At 41.7% G+C, this 19,685-nt stretch overlaps 2 protein-coding genes across 2 annotated transcripts; both read left to right on the forward strand.

Annotated features, from left to right (window-relative positions):
- The first annotated feature begins 9,866 nt into the window (after nucleotides 1-9,866).
- LOC135700291 (uncharacterized) lies at nucleotides 9,867-12,327 on the forward strand. The gene is made up of 3 exons (XM_065220757.1): nucleotides 9,867-10,092; nucleotides 10,165-12,045; nucleotides 12,107-12,327. Exons 1-3 carry the CDS (start codon nucleotides 9,965-9,967, stop codon nucleotides 12,312-12,314), a joined length of 2,217 nt encoding a protein of 738 aa, XP_065076829.1. The 5' UTR covers nucleotides 9,867-9,964; the 3' UTR covers nucleotides 12,315-12,327.
- A 4,626-nt stretch (nucleotides 12,328-16,953) lies between these two features.
- Nucleotides 16,954-19,466, forward strand: GC (gamma-glutamyl carboxylase). The gene is made up of 3 exons (XM_065220758.1): nucleotides 16,954-17,839; nucleotides 17,899-18,081; nucleotides 18,142-19,466. Exons 1-3 carry the CDS (start codon nucleotides 17,328-17,330, stop codon nucleotides 19,454-19,456), a joined length of 2,010 nt encoding a protein of 669 aa, XP_065076830.1. The 5' UTR covers nucleotides 16,954-17,327; the 3' UTR covers nucleotides 19,457-19,466.
- Nucleotides 19,467-19,685: the final 219 nt, after the last annotated feature.

Here is a 19,685-nt window from a genome sequence, read left to right on the forward strand (position 1 = left end):
GTCAATGTGGTTCTGGACACGTTGATTTGACTAATTTAGGAAACAAAATTTAGATATATGTTATGTTAATCATTGCTCCCAGCCAAGACAATTTGATGATTTTCGTAATTAACTTCTCATTGATGAATTGTTATTTAAAAGGAAACACATATTGAAAAACGGAAATTTTAAAATAGTAAATGGAATAATAACAATATGTCGGTAGCATTAACATTAATTTTCCATAAGCCATTTGAGAAAAAGCTGTTTTGCTTACATGAAATCGCTAACAATTGCAAAACATTTTAATGTGGCTTTTATGAAGATATTATGCAGACTGAATTGTTTTATCTGAAGCCATTTTGCTTGATCCTATTCCGTTTAGTTTTATGACGGCAATAGTGGTGGCAAAGTTGCCTGGAAAAAGTTAAAAGTCAAAATTTGTTTATCTTTCGATAGTTTTGTTGTGTAATCATAACAACGTTGTTACGTGACATCCTTGATAAGGGCAATTCATCTATTGGAATCAGTTACTCAGGAAGTGAGTCTACGTAACTTGGAACAGGTGGAAGCTCAATCGTTCTCGAAAAGTTTTCCTCCAGATGAGTTTCCTTTAAGCAGTTTTCCGCAGTCCCAGTTTGGCTCTGATGCTATTCGGATCATCATCGCAACGTTATTTCTGGAGAAGGCTGCTATTAACAATATGCTGTGTATACCCATACATTTTAAGCTTTTAATTTGACGGCTTCCAGTGCTTCGTAAACCACATTCACTTCGTGAATTTTCCTATGTTTCGAGGGGTGCATCAGCTTGGGACCGAAGAGAGTACCAATTTGATCACGTTTCTTCAGAACCTTCTGGTCTTAGAGTTACCTTTATGGTAATAGTGAATATGCTTGCTTGTGAAAGGTAAAATCGACGTTGCTGCTTTCAGGATGTATTGTTATAATACTGCAAAATTTTATGTATGTTTCTGTAATTGGTATTGACTTAGCTAACATTATTTTAAAAAAAATAAAAAAAATGTAAAAGTAGCAAAACTAAATAAAAATATAACATGAACGACCGAACAGACATTTGTAAAAATCTAGGGGAAAATGGGGTAAATTTGCCAATGGGGCAATGTGACCACCCGCCTTAAAATAAACTTATTGAACATATTTTACAAAAAAACTGTTACTGTCTTACTGCTTGAAGCAGCCATTTCATGTTAGAAATTACTTTTTCTAGTGCGTAATTTCGAAAAATGTTAGGCTAGCTCAATATATTGAAAATGTGATATGATTTCTGAATCAGAAAATAAGGTCTATCAGTAGTTTCTTAAAACTTATCGTTTATATTCCTTCAGTAACTATATAAACGATCAATGGTTTCTTGTATGACACGATGTGTTTCTAGTTTTCATTAAACATTAAAGATTTTATTAACAAAATATTACTTAAGCCCATTCGGGGCAATATAAACACCACTGATAGTTCAAACATTTTCTTCTGGAATTCTTAAATTTTACATTATTCCTTTTATAAATATGATTGTTTCATATGAAATCACGTTTTGAAGTACACTCCCGATCATAAGTTTAATGACACCCCCAAAAAAACATGGCAAATTTGTTATGTTCATATATCTGTCATGTTACGTCATCATTTGAAAGGTATTGAATGGAACTTTCCTCGTAGGCAAGTTGTTCAATATAATTTTCAAATTTTGTGTGCTAAAAGTTCACCCCCATCCCACTGCGACCTAGCAAGAAGTACAGTCGACTTGTTTCGCGCTCCGGTATTTCGGAAGTTTTCTCGGTATTCGGTTGGTTTAAATTATCAGTTTTTTCTCGCTTAGTGATTACTGGCATAGTTACCGGCTAAACAATTATCTGAAAGTGAGTTTTTCTGAGAAGAAAGTGGTTTTCGGCGTCATCGGAAAGAAAATTGTTCACTTGCAATTGGATATTCGCAAACCAATTTGCGCTTCATCGTGCGTGATCACGCATACCTGCACACAGATCATCGTCATCGAGTGTCAGCATCTGCCTCCGCATTTATACCGGTCATCCATCATCGTGTGTCCAGCTGAGTGCCGAGCCTCATACAAGCACACCACTACAAAGATCGCCCGCACACGCGCATCGAAGGTCACCCACGCTGCGCGTCGCTCCGCTGCTGCTGTGTAATCACTCGGTGGTAGTAGTATCGCAGATAAGTTTTTTTTTTCCTGTTTCTTTCTCTCGCCCATCAGTTAAATTTAATTTTGTGTTTCTGTGTTTGTAGTTTTTTTCTGTTTATTGTGTCTGTGTGGTTTTAAGCATCATTTCAGTGGTAGAGCGTTTACCGCTCCCACTAGACGGCAAAATGGACGTCTCGTCAGAAGACGATATGGACATTTTGTCGGAAGATGACACCAGTTTGCCACTCGATGGCAAGAAAAGACGAAAACGTCCTGTCATTCATGGTTCGTCTCAGAAAAGCCCCCGATCGCGAGCCTATCCAGATGACTCGACTGGGCCATGGGTTGTCTACTTTCAGCCCAAAAACAAACCTTTGAACTTGATGCAAATTTCCACTGATCTGACGAAGCGATACTCGGCCGTGACCGAAATCACGAAGGTTAGGCATAATAAACTTCGTGTTGTCGTTTCTAACCTGAAGCAGGCTAACGAGATTGCTGCTCTTTACGATTGAGTACAGGGTTTACATACCAGCTCGTGATGTGGAGATCGAAGGTGTGGTCACCGAAGCGAGTCTGACCCCCGAGATCTTGGAGAAGCAGGCGGTTGGCCGTTTCAAGAACCCCTTGCTCCCCCCGGTGAAGATACTGGATGTCCAAAAACTGGGCTCAGTATCTGTCAGCGAGGGTAAAAAGAGTTTTACCCCCACAGACTCGTTTCGCGTGACCTTTTCTGGTTCAGCCCTTCCTCAGTACATCGAGTTGGGAAAACTTCGGCTACCTGTGCGCTTGTTTGTTCCTCGGGTCATGATCTGCCAAAACTGCAAACAGTTGGGACATACGGCCTCTCACTGTGGCAGCAAGGCACGCTGTTCCAAATGCGGGGAGAAGCACGAGGATGGCGCCTGCACAGTCACGGCACCAAAATGCGTGTACTGCAAAGGATCTCCTCCTCATGGTCTCTCGTCGTGTCCGGTGTATAAACAACGCGGGGAAAAACTAGAGCGCTCTCTTAAAGAACGTTCCAGGCGGTCTTTTGCAGAAATGCTTAAGACAGCCAAGCCATCGACCAACGAAACAAATCCCTTCGCTCTTTTGTCAGATGACGAGTCTGGCTCTGACTTGGCTGAGGAGGGAGTTTCTTTCAGTTTTCCGGAAGGTTCTGCCCGGAAACGAAAACGCATCCGTTCGCGGAAAGTTGCAGATCAAGAACCCCAAATCAGCTTGCCCAAATCAAGGAGTGGTGGAAAAAAGGAGACTTCTACTCCTCCTGGATTCCGCAGAACTGATTATACCCAGGATTTTCCACCTCTCCCGGGGACATCCAAAACCCCCGATGCCCCAATTTTCAGAACACAAGCCCCTTCTTCATCTGGGTTGTTCTCATTTGATAACATTGTGGACAGTATCCTCAATTACCTCGATATTTCTGATCCTCTGAAAAGCATTGTTCTGGCAATGCTTCCTACTGTGAAAACCCTCTTGAAGCAGTTGACATTGAAGTGGCCCCTCCTTGCAGCAATCATCTCCTTCGATGGATAATTTTCCAAACGAGGTCGGGGATTTGATCACTGTTCTACAGTGGAATTGTCGAAGTCTTATTCCTAAGATAGAATCGTTTAAGTTTTTGGTTCACAATAATGATTGTGATGCATTTGCTCTGTGTGAAACTTGGCTCTCTTCAGATATCGATCTTCCTTTTCATGATTTTAACATTATTCGACTGGATCGTGAGGATTCGCGTGGAGGAGGAGTACTTTTGGGGATCAAAAAGTGCCATTCCTTCTATAGAGTGAATCTTCCACAATTTCCAGGTATTGAAGTTGTCGCATGTCAGGCTTTTGTTAAAGGCAAGAGCCTTTGTATTGCTTCTGTGTATATTCCTCACCGAGTTTCGATTAGTCAAAAACAACTTTCAGATATCTGTTCAGTTCTTCCTACTCCACGGTTGATTATGGGAGATTTTAATTCCCACGGTACAGGCTGGGGGGAACTGTATGATGACAACCGTTCTACTTTGATATATGACCTCTGTGATAACTTCAATATGACAATTCTTAACAATGGAGAAGTAACACGTCTGGCTGGTCCATCCTCAAATGGAAGTAGATTAGACCTCACACTTTGCTCTAATTCATTATCGTTGGATTGCACGTGGAATGTGATTCAGGATCCCCACGGTAGTGATCACTTGCCGATCGGCATTTCGATTGCCAGTGGGTTCAATTCGTCGGAATCCGTTAACGTCGCGTACGACCTCACCCGTAATATCGATTGGACAACGTTCAAGACCGCGATAGATGAAGCCGTGTCGTCGGTAGAAGAGCTTCCACCGTTGGAGGAATATAACTTCCTCTCCAATCTGATCTTGGACAGCGCGCTTCGAGCTCAAACTCGGCCGGTTCCAGGAACGTCTTTTCGTAGGAAACCGTGGTGGGACCAGCAATGCACTGAGGTTTATCGTAAAAAGTCCGACGCGTTTAAGCTTTTCCGGAAACGCGGAACACCCGAGTATTTCGAAGCGTACTCGACTCTTGAACACGAACTCAAGAGCCTCATCAAAGCCAAGAAACGCGGATACTGGCGGCAATTCGTGGACGGTCTATCGCGCGAAACGTCGATGAATACGCTTTGGAACACGGCGCGAAGGATGCGTAACCGGTCTTCAAACAACGAGAGCGAGGAGTACTCGGATCGGTGGATTCTCAAGTTCGCGCGAAAAGTATGTCCTGATTCCGTGCCGGCACAGATGATTCCTCGCGAAACGACGAATTCGGTAGACGAGATCAGCCAGCCTTTTTCAATGCTGGAGCTCTCACTCGCGCTCCTTTCGTGTCGCAATTCGGCTCCGGGGGCTGATAGGATAAAGTTCGACTTGTTGAAGAACCTCCCAGACGTCGCTAAGAGGCGCATGTTGAACTTGTTTTGTCAGTTCCTGGAGTTCAATATTGTTCCAGATGATTGGAGGCGAGTGAGAGTTATAGCCATTAAAAAGCCTGGAAAACCCACGTCAGATCATAACTCGTATCGTCCCATCGCGATGTTATCGTGCATTCGAAAATTGTTGGAGAAAATGATCCTTTTTCGCCTCGACAAATGGGTTGAGACGAACCACCTACTCTCAGATACTCAATTTGGTTTCCGTAGGGGTAAGGGAACGAACGACTGTCTCGCGTTGCTTTCCACAGAAATCCAGTTGGCTTTTGCTAAAAAAGAGCAAATGGCTTCTGTGTTCTTGGATATTAAGGGGGCTTTTGATTCAGTATCGGTTGAAGTTCTTTCAGACAAACTCCACGCTTGTGGCCTTTCCCCATTAATTAATAACTTTTTGTACAATTTGCTGTCAGAGAAACATATGAGCTTTTCTCATGGAAACTCTACAGCTTCTCGATTTAGTTACATGGGTCTCCCCCAGGGCTCATGTTTAAGCCCCTTTTGTACAATTTCTATGTCAGAGAAATTGACAATTGTCTAAGTGACAACTGCACGTTGAGACAACTTGCAGATGATGGCGTAGTGTCTATGACAGGGCCCAAAGGGGTCAACCTGCAAGGACCCTTACAGGATACCTTAGACAATTTGTCTACTTGGGCTATCCAGCTAGGTATCGAATTCTCCACGGAGAAAACTGAGTTGGTCGTTTTTTCTAGGAAGCATAGCCCAGCACAACCGAAGCTTCAACTTTTGGGTAAGCCGATCACTCATTCCATGTCTTTCAAATATCTTGGGGTCTGGTTCGATTCCAAATGCACCTGGAGATCCCACATTGAGTATCTGAGACGAAAATGCCAACAAAGGATCAATTTTCTCCGAACAATTACCGGAACGTGGTGGGGAGCTCATCCGCAAGATCTTCTAACGTTGTACCGGACAACGATTTTATCGGTTTTAGAGTACGGTAGTTTTTGCTTCCAGTCGGCGGCTAAAACTCACATCATCAAACTGGAACATATCCAGTATCGTTGTCTTCGTATCGCGTTAGGATGCATGCACTCGACTCATACGATGAGTCTCGAAGTGTTGGCGGGCATGTTGCCACTATCGGATCGGTTTTCGGAATTGTCCCTTAGGCTCCTCACCCGTTGTGAAGTTATGAACCCACTGGTAATCGAAAACTTTGAGAAGCTTCTTGAGCTAAACCCTCAAACTCGTTTTATGTCATTGTACTACGTGTACATAACTCAGGATGTCAGCCCTTCACAGCATAATCCCCATCGTGTATGCTTCTCCGACTTCGGCAATTCAGTTAGTTTTGATTTATCTATGACGCGGGAGATTCGTGGAATCCCAGAACATCATCGCTCCATGATTGTTCCGTCAATTTACGCTGCAAAGTTTGGCCAAGTTGATTCCGCAAGATCGTTCTTCACAGATGGATCACTAATAGAGGCGGCCGCTGGTTTTGGTATTTATAACGAATTTCATAGCGCCTCTCGAATGCTTCAAGCTCCTTGTTCCGTATATGTTGCTGAACTGGCGGCAATATATTATACGCTAGAAACGATCGCCTCACTTGCACCAGATCATTATTTTATTTTTACGGATAGTCTCAGTTCTGTCGAGGCTATTCGCTCTATGAGGCCGGTAAAGCACTCCTCGTATTTTCTCATGAAAATACGAGAGCTTTTAAGTGCTTTATCTTTAAGATCTTTTGTCTTAACCTTTGCATGGGTCCCATCTCATTGCTCGATTCCGGGCAATGAGATGGCTGACTCACTTGCAAAGGTGGGCGCTATGCAAGGCGATATTTACGGTCGACAAATCACCTACAATGAATTTTTCTTCATTTATCGTCAACAGTCGCTCACCAGCTGGCAAAATAAATGGAGTGAAGGAAGTTTGGGACGATGGCTATTCTCGATCATCCCTAAGGTGTCGAAGAGTCCTTGGTTCAAGGGGTTGGATGTGGGTCGAGACTTCATTCGTCTGATGTCTCGCCTCATGTCCAATCACTATTCGTTAAACGCTCACTTGTTTCGTGTTGGGCTGGGAGACAGCAATCTCTGTGAATGTGGACAAGGTTACCAAGACGCCGATCACATCCTTTGGTCTTGTGCTGAGCATCGTGGAGTCAGATCTGAGCTGTGCGATTCCCTTCGGGCTCGAGGTAGACAACCTAATGTTCCAGTTCGGGATATTTTGGCTAGACGTGATCTGGAGTTTATGAAACTCATATATGTTTACTTTAAGAATACTAACCTTAGATTGTAAGTTTGATTAACCTTGTGTTTAGTTTGTGTATTGTGCGTGTAGGTTTTTTTTTTAATGTTTGTCTTCAAGATGAATAGAAATAAGTTCATGTTTTAGGATTAATTAAATATTTGTATAATAAATCATATTTCAAACCTCCTTCTCCCTTTCCCCATCCAAAAAATTGAAAATCTCCACTAACCTCGAGACGACCGCGAGTAATCGGTTCAATTCCTTTAACTCTAGATTTAAGACATTAATCATGTACAATGAAAATGATTACTCGGCTCTGTAAAGTTTATTCGATTGAGCCTGTACAAATAAATTAATATAAAAAAAAGAAAAAAAAGTTCACCCAAAGTTACAATATTTTTCAAAATTTACTCTGAAGAATCGAGCAATTCAGAATTGGGTTGGCCAAATTTTGAAATAAAAGTAGTAGTTGAACACTTATGCTATACCATTCATACCATTCAAATAACCTTTGGAGATCGAAAATTGAACGTAAAATGAGAGATCATTGAACAAAACATATTTGCATAGTTTTTTGGGGGTGTCCTTAAACTTATGATCGGTAGTGTAGCTGCTTTGGTAAAAAATAAGTCATTCAAAAGACTGACTACTTCTTAAATTTAATTTATTCTATAGAAAATGATTGTTCCTTTTTATGCTAAACTTGTTCAACATTGACCCTTCATAAAGCCTCAAGAGTACATAATATTCTTACCGGTTGTTTACAAGGGCGCTCATACCACCCCGATAGGGTACTCATTTACCCAAACGATTTTATTTCAAGGACTTTGTTTACCCCCCTGACGATAATAGGTTAAGGTATTGCTGAAGCCAACTTTTCCCCTATTAAATTCACCGCGGAAAGATAATTTTATTTCATGGAAAGTTGACTGAATTTAGTACTCTACAATGCCACATCTTAGCTCTTTGAAAACGTCGACCGGGTTCATCCCTTAACATTCATCTTCACAGATGCAATTGCGCTTCATTATGATCGCAAGTTTCACACATTGTGGTACCTTCCTGTCTGTATAACCATAATATTTATCAATAATTAACCGATTTCTGATCCTCTATTATCACATGTTTGCATGTTTATTGCAAAATGACCGACTTCCGAATAAATTTCCCATCAAAAGTGGATCAAGTGATCTGTTCAACCCTACAGCTGCAATCATGTCTTCGACAAAGAAGACAACGTGACATCCAGTGGCGCAGCAAGAAGGCGAGATTTCATTGTTAACTCTCTTTCAAAGTAGACTGGAGTGCTGATACTGATGTGTAATGATATAATCTTCTCCCTTTATCATATTGTTCATGTTTATTTGATTCTCAAAATATCACATATCACAAAAATATACATACTTTTCCAAAAAAAAAACTGTTTGAACATGAGGCAAATCGACAAAAAAATTACTCAGGCTAAAATGATACCAATAGACTGGGTGAAATACCTTACGATTTTCACCATATTTTAGCAGTATTTCCTGGAAAATCAAGGAAAATTTTACTCACTGAGTAACTTTACCTTTTGCACTTTTGTGTTGAATTCGGCTCAATTTTGGGTTACTCTCATTGGCTGTGTGATGATAACTTTAACTCAATTCAGTTAATTTACCACGATCGTCACTTCGCATTTTCTCAGGCCCCCATCTGTTGATCAACTTAATGTATGAAGATTAAAATGAATCAAAGTGTTTGATGTTTGATTCTGTCAATATTGTCCTTAAACGGTTTATGATGCTTACATTCGAAAAACCTAGAGCATAATATTTTCCAATGCGGATAGGAAATAACTAAATTCTCTCACCTACCTGTATGCAGGGATGCGAATCAATTAATCAAAACAAAATTGAAGATATGTGCAGCTAACAACGAAATTGAAACCAACATACCCTGCCAAGCCTCTACTCCACAACAGCTGTTGTATTACCGTTGCGCTGACCACCCACAACTACACCAGCAGCTAAAGCACACTTAAAAGCCTTTTTGTGACGTCATGTACCATGATTTTGTACTGGGCTGTATCGGAACATAAATTTTATTTACTTGTATTTTCACTTTCTCCTAAATTGGCCTACACACTTCTTACGACGTGGTGCACAATCGGTCACACATACCTGTAGCAAGCGGCCAGTCTGCCGCTCAGTTTGTGTACGGTAAACCACAAGAGATTGCATAAACTCTCATGGACGCGATCCCGCTACGGTTGAGTGTACACAATGTTCCTACACACTGCAACACGCTCACGCTTGATCCGCGAACAAAACGTTACAACGCCGTGCTCGCACACCCCAAAAGCGCGCCGAGATGACTTACTGAAAATCTTCGGCGGAGTGGTACATGGGGCCTACAATGGTCCAACCACACTCCAACACCGAAAAAACCATATTCACGCGGCTGCAGGGAGAGTGGGCACTATCGTATATACCACGGTGATCGTGTTTTGGCGCCGTCTTCGGTCGCGAAACTGCAGTCTGGCAACATCCAGCCGCTGCAAAATTGATAATACATAAAATTAAGAGAAAAATAGACGAACGCGTGCGTGAGACTGATATTTTCGGTTTGCGGAACAACTTTGTGATATGTTCAGTGCACTCGACGAGCTAAAGCAGGAAGTATGACAAGTGTTATGGTGGTCCTGGCAGCATGTTTGCTGTTCTCGCAACTATCGGATAGTGGTCATGCTATCACTATCAGCAGTGACAAGAAAGTGGCCGCTAGTGAAAAGGAGAGGAATACAGAAAGGTCAGTGCAGATCAGTGAGAGATTAGTGTCAGAGAAATGTCTAAACCATCGATCACTTTCGTGTATTTCCAGTTTAACGTTCTCCGCAAACGGTGAAGATCAACTCATATTCACCGATAAGACGTTCCAAGTTCGTAATGAAGGATCTCAGGGAGTAGCGAGCCCTATCAGAAGAGCCAGTGACGTGAAAGATGCAAGTGAATTTTTTGAATCTGGCTGGCGACCCATGTACAGCTTTAATTTGGAACAAACTCCGGGAAAAATATCAGATCAACTTCCTCAGGAAGCTGCACATCAGCCGACCGTGGTTGCAGAGCCATGGAATAGAACAACAAGATTCTTTCGTTTCTCGGAATCGGATATCATGAACAGTCCTGTCGTTGCCCAAGTTGAAAAAATTAGTGAACCATCATCAAACGTGATTAGATTCAAGGACATTTCCTCGGAAGAAGAACTGTCCTACGAGGAAACCTCTGAGCAGTTCAACGGTGATGAAATCAATCTAGCTTTACGTTCGGAGATTACACCCAGAATGCTGAAATTCGAAGAGAACGATCGCATGATGTTTGAAGATGATTCGCCGAAAGTATTGAAATTTCCCAATGGATCGGCTAGATCTCAACCAGAAGTGTCAGAATCAGCGGCTCCAACAAACTACGCAGTATATTTGATAGAAAAAATGCTGAACAATGCAACTGGATTTTTCGATTCTGAAGATTCTGTTAGCAAACCAATACATGAGGATGTTCCAAACGATACTCAACCACGTATTGTAAAAATAGAAAGTGATGTACCTGCTACTGAAGAGACCTCACCCTCGGTCGTTAGAAATGCTAGTCGCTTTTTCAGATTTGAGGAATCAGATACAGTCCCAGAGAAAACGAGGTTCGAACAAAACCAGCCCAGTACATTTAATTTTTTTGAAAACGATACTCCACGACAAGAATTCAAATTTACTAGAAACGATGAAACTAGAACCCATGAAACTTTTTACAATTCTGGAGAGCCATTTAGATTCCACGATACCGACAGTAGACCGCAAGGTTCATCATCTTCCCATATGCGATTTGAAGAAACCCCATCGAAGCCACTAAGATTCTTCAAGGACGCACCTACTCGGTCACAACTCCCGGAAGATCAGTTCTACACTGTAAAAGCCACAATTCAAATTGAAGGAGCGAATAACCCTTCCATTACTCCGCCAACCGTTCCCATACCCGTGACCACAAGAAGACCAAAAAAGAAGAAGGGCAAAATTTACAACCAACATGGAATCGATATCCGGAAACAGGACGGATTCAATTATCAACAGCCCTCGGAATACGACAACTACCTACAGCAGCAGCAACAGCAGTCACCGCAATATCAAGCACCTCTCAATCAATATCAAGCAAACTATCAAATCCCACCAACTCCGCAAACCGCGCCCGAAACTGCGTACTACCAAAATCCGAGTTCTGGAAGTCCAGGAACACCATACCCACCCTTCGACCCAAATACTTATTACATCCAAAACTACCTAGCAAACTATCCATATCCTCAACAGGTCAACGCCTTTAATCAGCAACCGGTTGCCGATGCGAGTGCTTCGTACCCTTCCGTATACCCCCAACAAGCGAATAACGTTCCAACTAATCTTATCAACGGCGGCCAATCCGATAGCCCCATAAGTCCCCAAAGTATTTTCGGTTTCCTACAGAGCATATTCAACTTTGCCCCTGGCACAGTTGGCAACTACCCTGCTGCACCATCCAGTCACGGTGGCACCGCTGCAGCTCCTGGTTCCGGTTCTGCCTCTCCCATCATGGCCGTCAGTACCCAACTACGGAAGGCCCTGGATAACATCGCCGGCAATGACGAACTCCAGTGTGTGCCAAAACTAATCTGCATGATGTCCCGACGAACCAGCGGACAAGGGTTCAGTACCTACGTTAATCGGGGATTGCTGAGCACGTAAGCTTACCAATGCTACCAGTTAATTGTCATCCTAACTGTATTTTGCAATTCATTCCAGATTACTGAGTGCCGTTCCCGACAGCTCACCGTGGCTCAAATTCTCCCGAGCAGCTCTACTCGGGTACGGAATTGGAGCCAACAGCTGTGACGTGTACTATCCCAAGTGTCCCAAGGACGAATCGGAGATCATTCACTACCTGAACAACCATCGCGGAGGTTTCTTCCGCTTCTTCAACGATGACCACACAAACTCGAACAGCGGTTGAAGGTCGTGCCAAATGAACGCTTAACTAAAACAATTGTAGCATCGATACATTTTAGACCTAGGGGAGAAAGTGTGACTATTTATTTACTAGCTGGTAGTATCAATAAAGAAACCAAAATTTAACGCTACACCGAATAAAACTTTCTGTGTCCCAATTACAGCCAGTCCAAGGCGCAGCAAAATGTGTGTCTCCATTAACTTAAATAAGCGAGCAGTTGTTTACTCTGCGACTGGCGAGCGAACGCATCATCTCACATATTGGCGATTATTTAACCCGACTGGAAAAGCCACTCCACCTACTCACGTCGCCATGTGGTAGTCCTTCGCGGGTTAGTCATACAAGGCTGTTCCTACGCACACGCTCGCGCGCGCAACACCCAAGGGAGTTGTTTTGGTGAAAATGAATAAAAAAAATAAGCAAAATAACTGCTTTCACGCAATCACACCAAAATAGATTCAACCGTGATAGGTAGGTAGGTAGGATGGTATATTCCAAACCGAGCGCCTGCCGCATAAATTATATTTATTGCATTGGTATCGGAGCCATCGTTGACCGTGTACCACCTTCGTTGAGTGCACCGGTGTGGTGACGTCCGTCATCGGGCGGTGTGTTGATTCTCCTCATTATCTGCGACTTTATTATCCTTTTCGATACGGTAGGGTACGGGACGGGGGAATCTATGCTATATGGACAATTACACCGGCAGTGCAAGCTTTAACCTTTGTTAGTAGTTATGATCTTTGTACAGGCGGACAGGTGGTAAGAAACGGATATTATGTGAGCGATTTCCTCTATGAGATCATTGTGAAGAGGGTTGAATGCTTTGTATGACTTTCCGAGCAAAAACAGCGCTATTCTTCATTTCTGGATCCAAAAGAAATAAAGGAGCCTCGGATGTCAGCATTAACCATATACCAAATTAATGGGCAAATTGACCATTGTTGTAGGTTGCTTCTGATGTTATTTTATTTAAGTGATAAAGGACCATACATAAATGACGAAGCATTTTAGGGGGAGGAGGGTCTCAGACAGCCTAGTCGGTAAAGGCACGGTATTACCAAGCTGGACGTTCGATTCTTGGTTCTATCGAGGAAATCTTTCTGGTTAGAAACTTTCTTGACATCCCTGGGCAAATATATTTGCCACACAATATACAAATTCATGCAATGGTTGGCATAGAAAGCTCTCAATTAACAACCGTGCAAGTGCATCTAGAACACTAAGTTGAGAACCGGCAAAACAATCGCAAAATAATCGATTTTTTCTTACGTAGGACTACGTCTTTGTATACTATACTGGGTTGTAAATGAAACATTTGTGTAACGGAATAGTGTTAGTTTTTAATCGCTTATAACTTGGCCATTTATTGATGTACTCCAATTCTTTTCACACCCTTTGATTTAGAATTGATGTAAAATTGGTTTGGTATACAGATTATAGTTATTTATCATTCGTAAACAATTGAAAATTGGTCAAACTTTTAAGCCGCAATCAACCAATCACGTGGTTGCGAGGTTATCGTTTTGCTTCAGATCGTCTGGGGATGTGACGGTTGTCACATTGTTAGGCGCCGTACACGGCCGATGAGGCTAACTAAAAATTGAGGAGGATTTCTCTTAAAATAGTAGAAAGTAATAAAAAAATTCTAAAAAGTCTATGAGTACACTATTACACGGCCAATAAGATTACCTCAAAATTGAGTCGAATTTGACTCAAAATTTGCCAAAAAAGGGGTTACTTAGCTAATGAGTAAATTTTTCCGCGATTTTCTAGAATCTTGAATACTGTAGAAGTTTATTGAATAGCTTAAATTGCATTTAAACGGCGCTTACGTTGAATGTGTTTAATGGTTATCCCTATAGTGGCCAATAGCGCTACGCAATATAATGCAATTGTGATTTGAATTCTGAAACGCACCCCTCGTCAGAAACATAAAAACAATCACTAAAGAAACAACCAACCCTGTCTCCCGTCCTATTTTTGGGTAAATTTTGCAGTAGTTGAATAATCGTTTAATTAATTTATAAAAGTGTCTAACTAAACGTTACTTAACCTGAGAATCAAAGCGTATACAGCATCACTGTTTAAGGGATGAAATACAAGTAACACTTTAAATACTCGACGATTTTCGGAATTTTTTTGTGAGCAAATGAAACAATGCAAACGTTTGGGGTTTTTTGCAATAAATTGCTTAAATCTTTCTCTACATTTGAGATTTTTTCATTGGTGTGTGACCTCTGTGGCTCCTTGGGGTCACATCGGAAGGAGGTTGCCTCCGGTGGGGATTGGTAATTGGCGGGCGCTCTAGAGACCTGAAAAATGGACAAAACTTACTTTAAAGATAAGATTAAGATTTTTGTTCTATGTAAACCTCTAAAACCCAAAAAAAAACAATTTAAAAATTTAGAAAAAAAGAACGCGTTTAAAGTTTTGGGTTGTGTAAAAACATGATTTCTGCAACTTACGGTTAAGCGGCGATACCGGGGCCATAGATCACTCCTTTCTCGTGCTCGTAGCATTTAAAAAAAAATTAAAGTAAAATATAAAAAATCGATAAAGTTATTATTAAAAATTTAAAAATAGTACAAGTATTATTAAGCATGCAGTTGAATAAAATCGTTAAGAAGCCGTTTCTTTAGCTTCTCTTCGTCGACTTTATCTTTGTATCCCCACGGCCATGTAAAGACATTTCGAGGTAAGAAACTTTTATCTAGCATCTAATACGACAAACACAACAAGAAACGGTTATGTGCTCAAGTTATTAACGAAAGTCGACGAAGAGAATCGATCAATGTTACTTAGGACCTAATGCAATGTTCAGCTTTAAATGTTCAGTGATGTCATGGTGGTTAGAATTGGTGTCCCTCCAGGGTAAACAGTTATCCAGCTTTCCATGCTCGGTAATGGCGGCCTGTTTGTATGAAAAAATGTATCCTTCACTGTGCTATCTGGAGGTTCAGATTTTGACCCCTCCCATGCCCTCTGCCAGGAACAGAAGAAATGGAACAACATACGCCCTCCAGTTAGTGTCAAAAAGCACAGTGAAGGATACATTTATTCATACAAACAGGCAGCCATTACCGAGCATGGAAAGCTGTATTGAAAAAAATATATCTTCATTTCCTACAAGGGTGCAAAGGGTCATTCTAAATGAGTAACCAGCTCTAAGTTTACCATGACATCACTGGGTTGCGGTCTTCATCAAAGCTGTTTAGATGCATACGGCCTATTGGAAGGTGAACAGTTGAGCTCAGAATTCAACTTCCAGGTGGTACTAATAAAGTGAAATAGACTAATTGGATGGTGTACATCACACTATACTTTTTAACGTCTTATTGCTAGTACCGTGGACCCCCGTTAATCTGAACGGCATTTCGTGCATATTAACGGCCCTAATAAAAAATACCATAAACGAATGATAACCCAAATAACCATAGCAATTTTATTAGGGGGAACGTTCCTGTAAAATTTAAACTTCAAGTAACCCTATGACCATCCGAAAAGCGAGTGTCTGGAAGCATTATTTGCGGTTTTGTTTTGATTCTGCGTTCCGTTTAGCATCGTTCCATTTCGCTTCACTTCATTGCATGTAGTGATTATTTGATTTATGATTTGATTATTCTATTTTCAATACAGCTAATTTTCCAATATTTAAAAAAGTAGGAGGTTGTTTCCAAGACACGACCGTAGATTTGAGGATTACGTGCTCGAGATCAATATTCGGCGGTTATGTAAAGGAAACCGCTTTTTCCCATCACGGAAACGCCTCGATATTCGCTATCAATCTTATAAATTCGAGACATGTTTGCTTTTCCCTAGCGTCCTGGAGAAAGTGTTAGGGAAAGCGCTTTTTGCAGGCAATCGGTGATAATTTTGATCATCATTGCAACAGTTGGCCATTTATGTAATTTTCCATAGTTACCTATTGAACATTGATAAAATGTTCATTTAAGCAGGATCGTAGACAAAATTCCAATCGATTGGCTCGTTTAAAATTGAAATCCATCCGATATTGATAGAGTTGTAAGTGGTCAAAACCTGACCACTTTTCGTAACGTGGTCGATTTTGGTTTTTTGAAATTGCACTCCCAATATGTTGCCGAAAAACGTAATCTTACGTCAAAAAATCAAAACGCCGCATTTTTTTTAGAGCGTGTAAATTTGTGTTGGTCGAACTTTTGCTCCTCATTACTCTTTAATGATAATTCTAATTGTGTACGAATGCAAAAATGCTAAACTATCTGACAATTTCGATTAGGGGCTGTCCATAAACTACGTAGACAGTTTAGGGGGGGGGGGGGGGTTGGCAATTATCCACGGCCCATACAAATTTTAAAAATTTTGTATGGAAAATTTTCTACGCAGGGGGAGGGGGGGGTCAAGAATCCCAAAAAAACTGTCTACGTAGTTTATGAACAGGCCCTTAACAGCTGTGGAAATGCAAAGCACACTTTAGTTGACGACATGCATTAACTTCCAGTTGGGATGTAACAGCCTTGAAGAAGAAGAAGCCTAGGAAACCAACATCCCATCCTTATACAGGAAACGCTAGACATAAGACATGCGCATTATGCCTCTCCCCACAAGATAAATTATACAACCAGCATCCCATTCGGAAATTCCATCAGCAAACAAGAACATCGCCATAGTATATATAGAAGGATGTCATCCGATTCAGCCATCAGTACGCATCGACATCCTTGAAAGGCTTATTTTCTTGGATCAGTTCGCATACACGTAGTCACTAAATAAACATTACGAAACCAAAAACATGCTTACGCAAGCGATTAAAAGTGCATAAAACCTCGATTTCCAAAATGTGGGCTATTGGATCATTTAACAAGGAAAAGTGAATTCCCTATCGCAATCAAACATTCACCTGCATAAGTGCTGACGAGCGCCCATTTTCACGGATACTGTATTGCCGATCAACGAATCAGCTAATAACGTCGATAACAATTGAATTGATTTTCCCCTTAACCAATCAACCCAAACAGATAAATAGCAATCGAGATGGGTAGAAAGCATGAGCCGATGAAAACATCTTCCTCGCGATGGCAAACGCTGCGAGCCAATCTTCCGCGTCTCGTCGACAAGTACTGCGGCCACGATTTGAAGTGCTGGCAATCGTGTGATGGATTTATGGCGCTTATGTACCGCCCAACGGATGCCGCAGCCCTCGGAGTAGCACGGATGCTGTTCGGGCTGATGATGCTGATTGATATTCCCGAGGAGCGCGGAGGTGGAGATCTAGACTTTCGCTGGGGCGATCCCAGCGGCTGCAAATTTCCACTGATCAACGGCATGGAACCGATGAGTTATCCGCGGATGGGAATCGTCTATTTGATTATGTGGCTGGGAGCGTTGGGGATTATGTTGGGCTATCGATTCCGGCTAACTAGCTTGATGTTTGTTATTAGCTATTGGTACGTGTTTCTGCTGGACAAAAGTGCTTGGAATAATCATAGCTACTTGTATGGATTGCTTGGAACATTATTTCTATTTACGGATGCCCACAAGTTCCTGTAAGTTTGTGGAGAAATTGTGAAAACATCATATTTAGTAATCAAGTGCTTGTTTGCAGCTCATTGGATGCTCTTAGGGACAAAGGCCTGCAGCGAGAAGTGCCGTTTTGGAATTATTTCATACTGAAATATCAGTTCTTCATACTGTACTTTCTAGCGGGATTGAAAAAAATGTGTGCAGAATGGCTCTCCGGATATGCCATGACCAATCTGAGCTACCACTGGGTGTTTCTTCCATTCAGGTATAAAACGTGAAAAACTAAATCAATCACCAATGTCAGTGCAATTGAGTTCTCTTTCAGATTACTCATCGGAGCGAAGCTTACCGACCTGTTGATTATTCACTGGTTCGGTTGCATATTCGACACATCGGTAGTATTTTTCCTGATATACGCTCCCACTCGAAAAATGGCCACGCTGTTCGCTTGTGCTTTCCATCTGATGAATTCACGCCTATTCCACATTGGAATGTTCCCATGGGTATGTTTAACGCAACTTCCCCTGTACTACAGCGTCAGTTGGCCACGGATAGTGTGGGAAAAGCTATCGCTTAATAATAATAAGTGCCACGATAAGGTTGACAAACTAAAAGAGACACCAAATTGTCCGAAACCTCAAAGCACACCAACAATGCGAAATAAAATGGCCATGTTTTCTATGGTTTTCTATTGTGGGCTGCAACTTTTCCTACCATATTCTCACTTCATCACCAAGGGATATAATAACTGGACTAATGGCCTGTATGGATACTCCTGGGACATGATGGTTCATGCTTGGGATACGGTACTCACATCTATCAAGGTTGTGGACAACCATAACAACCATAGTCTCTATCTTCTGCCGTACGCCTTCGTGGATAATGATCGATGGACCAAGCATGCTGATATGGCTTACCAGTTTGCCCATTGCATTGATAGAAACATTCACGAAGAATACCGGACTGATCGCATATCGATGACAAATTTTTCTGTCCATTTCGACATCTGGTGCAGCATGAATGGACGATTCTTGCAACGCATATTCAATCCCCAAGTTGACATACTAACCGCCAGCTGGTCACCATTCAAAGCAGTCGATTGGTTGTTACCACTGCTTCATGAATTCACAGAAATGCGATCCATGATAGATAAAATGACCCACGAAGTACACTCTTGGAGTAATACTTCCGATGTGCTGTTCGTAGCGGATTTTCCTGGATTGACGTTAGATAACTACATAGTTCCCGATATGGACAATGTCACCTTGACCATACTGGAAGGAAGTGTAGAATACAGACACGCTAAAGATAGTAAAATCAAGCATTTACAAAAAGGACAGAGTCTGCATAACATCCCTCCAATGTTCCACCATGTGACCACCACTAGTACGACACCGTCGTCTATGTTGTACACATACGTTAACAAAACCATGAAAGCTGCCCCAACGGAGGAAGAACTGGCCGAGAGAAGGCAATCCAAACCGATGCTACCGTTGTGGAATGAGTTCAATCAAAGATACCGAAACTATGTGAGATTCCTGCAGCACGTGGGTAATTCGTTGCTGTATGAAATCTACGGCGTTCCGATGCCGAGAAGAGTGAGAATCACGCCAGATGAGACTACGTGGACAACCGAATGAATGGGATTATGCACTTTGATGGTGTATGAATTTTTATATGCGAAAGAAAGTCCTTCAATGAAACAGTAATACCACAGACAAACAGACGTAACTCTTCATTGTGTATCTTCGTTCACGCATTTAAAGATTGATTTGAATATCATCAGTTTCGCGAAGTACTCGCCGCAGCGCTGGGATCGGATCACTTTGACGTTTCTATACGTTCTATAGAACTTTCATGCAATATTGT

This window comes from Ochlerotatus camptorhynchus, unplaced genomic scaffold (assembly GCF_037179485.1).
Source record: "Ochlerotatus camptorhynchus isolate MF236.1 unplaced genomic scaffold, CSIRO-AGI_Acam_v1.1 ptg000132l, whole genome shotgun sequence".
In the NCBI taxonomy this organism is placed as follows: Eukaryota; Metazoa; Arthropoda; class Insecta; order Diptera; family Culicidae; genus Ochlerotatus; species Ochlerotatus camptorhynchus.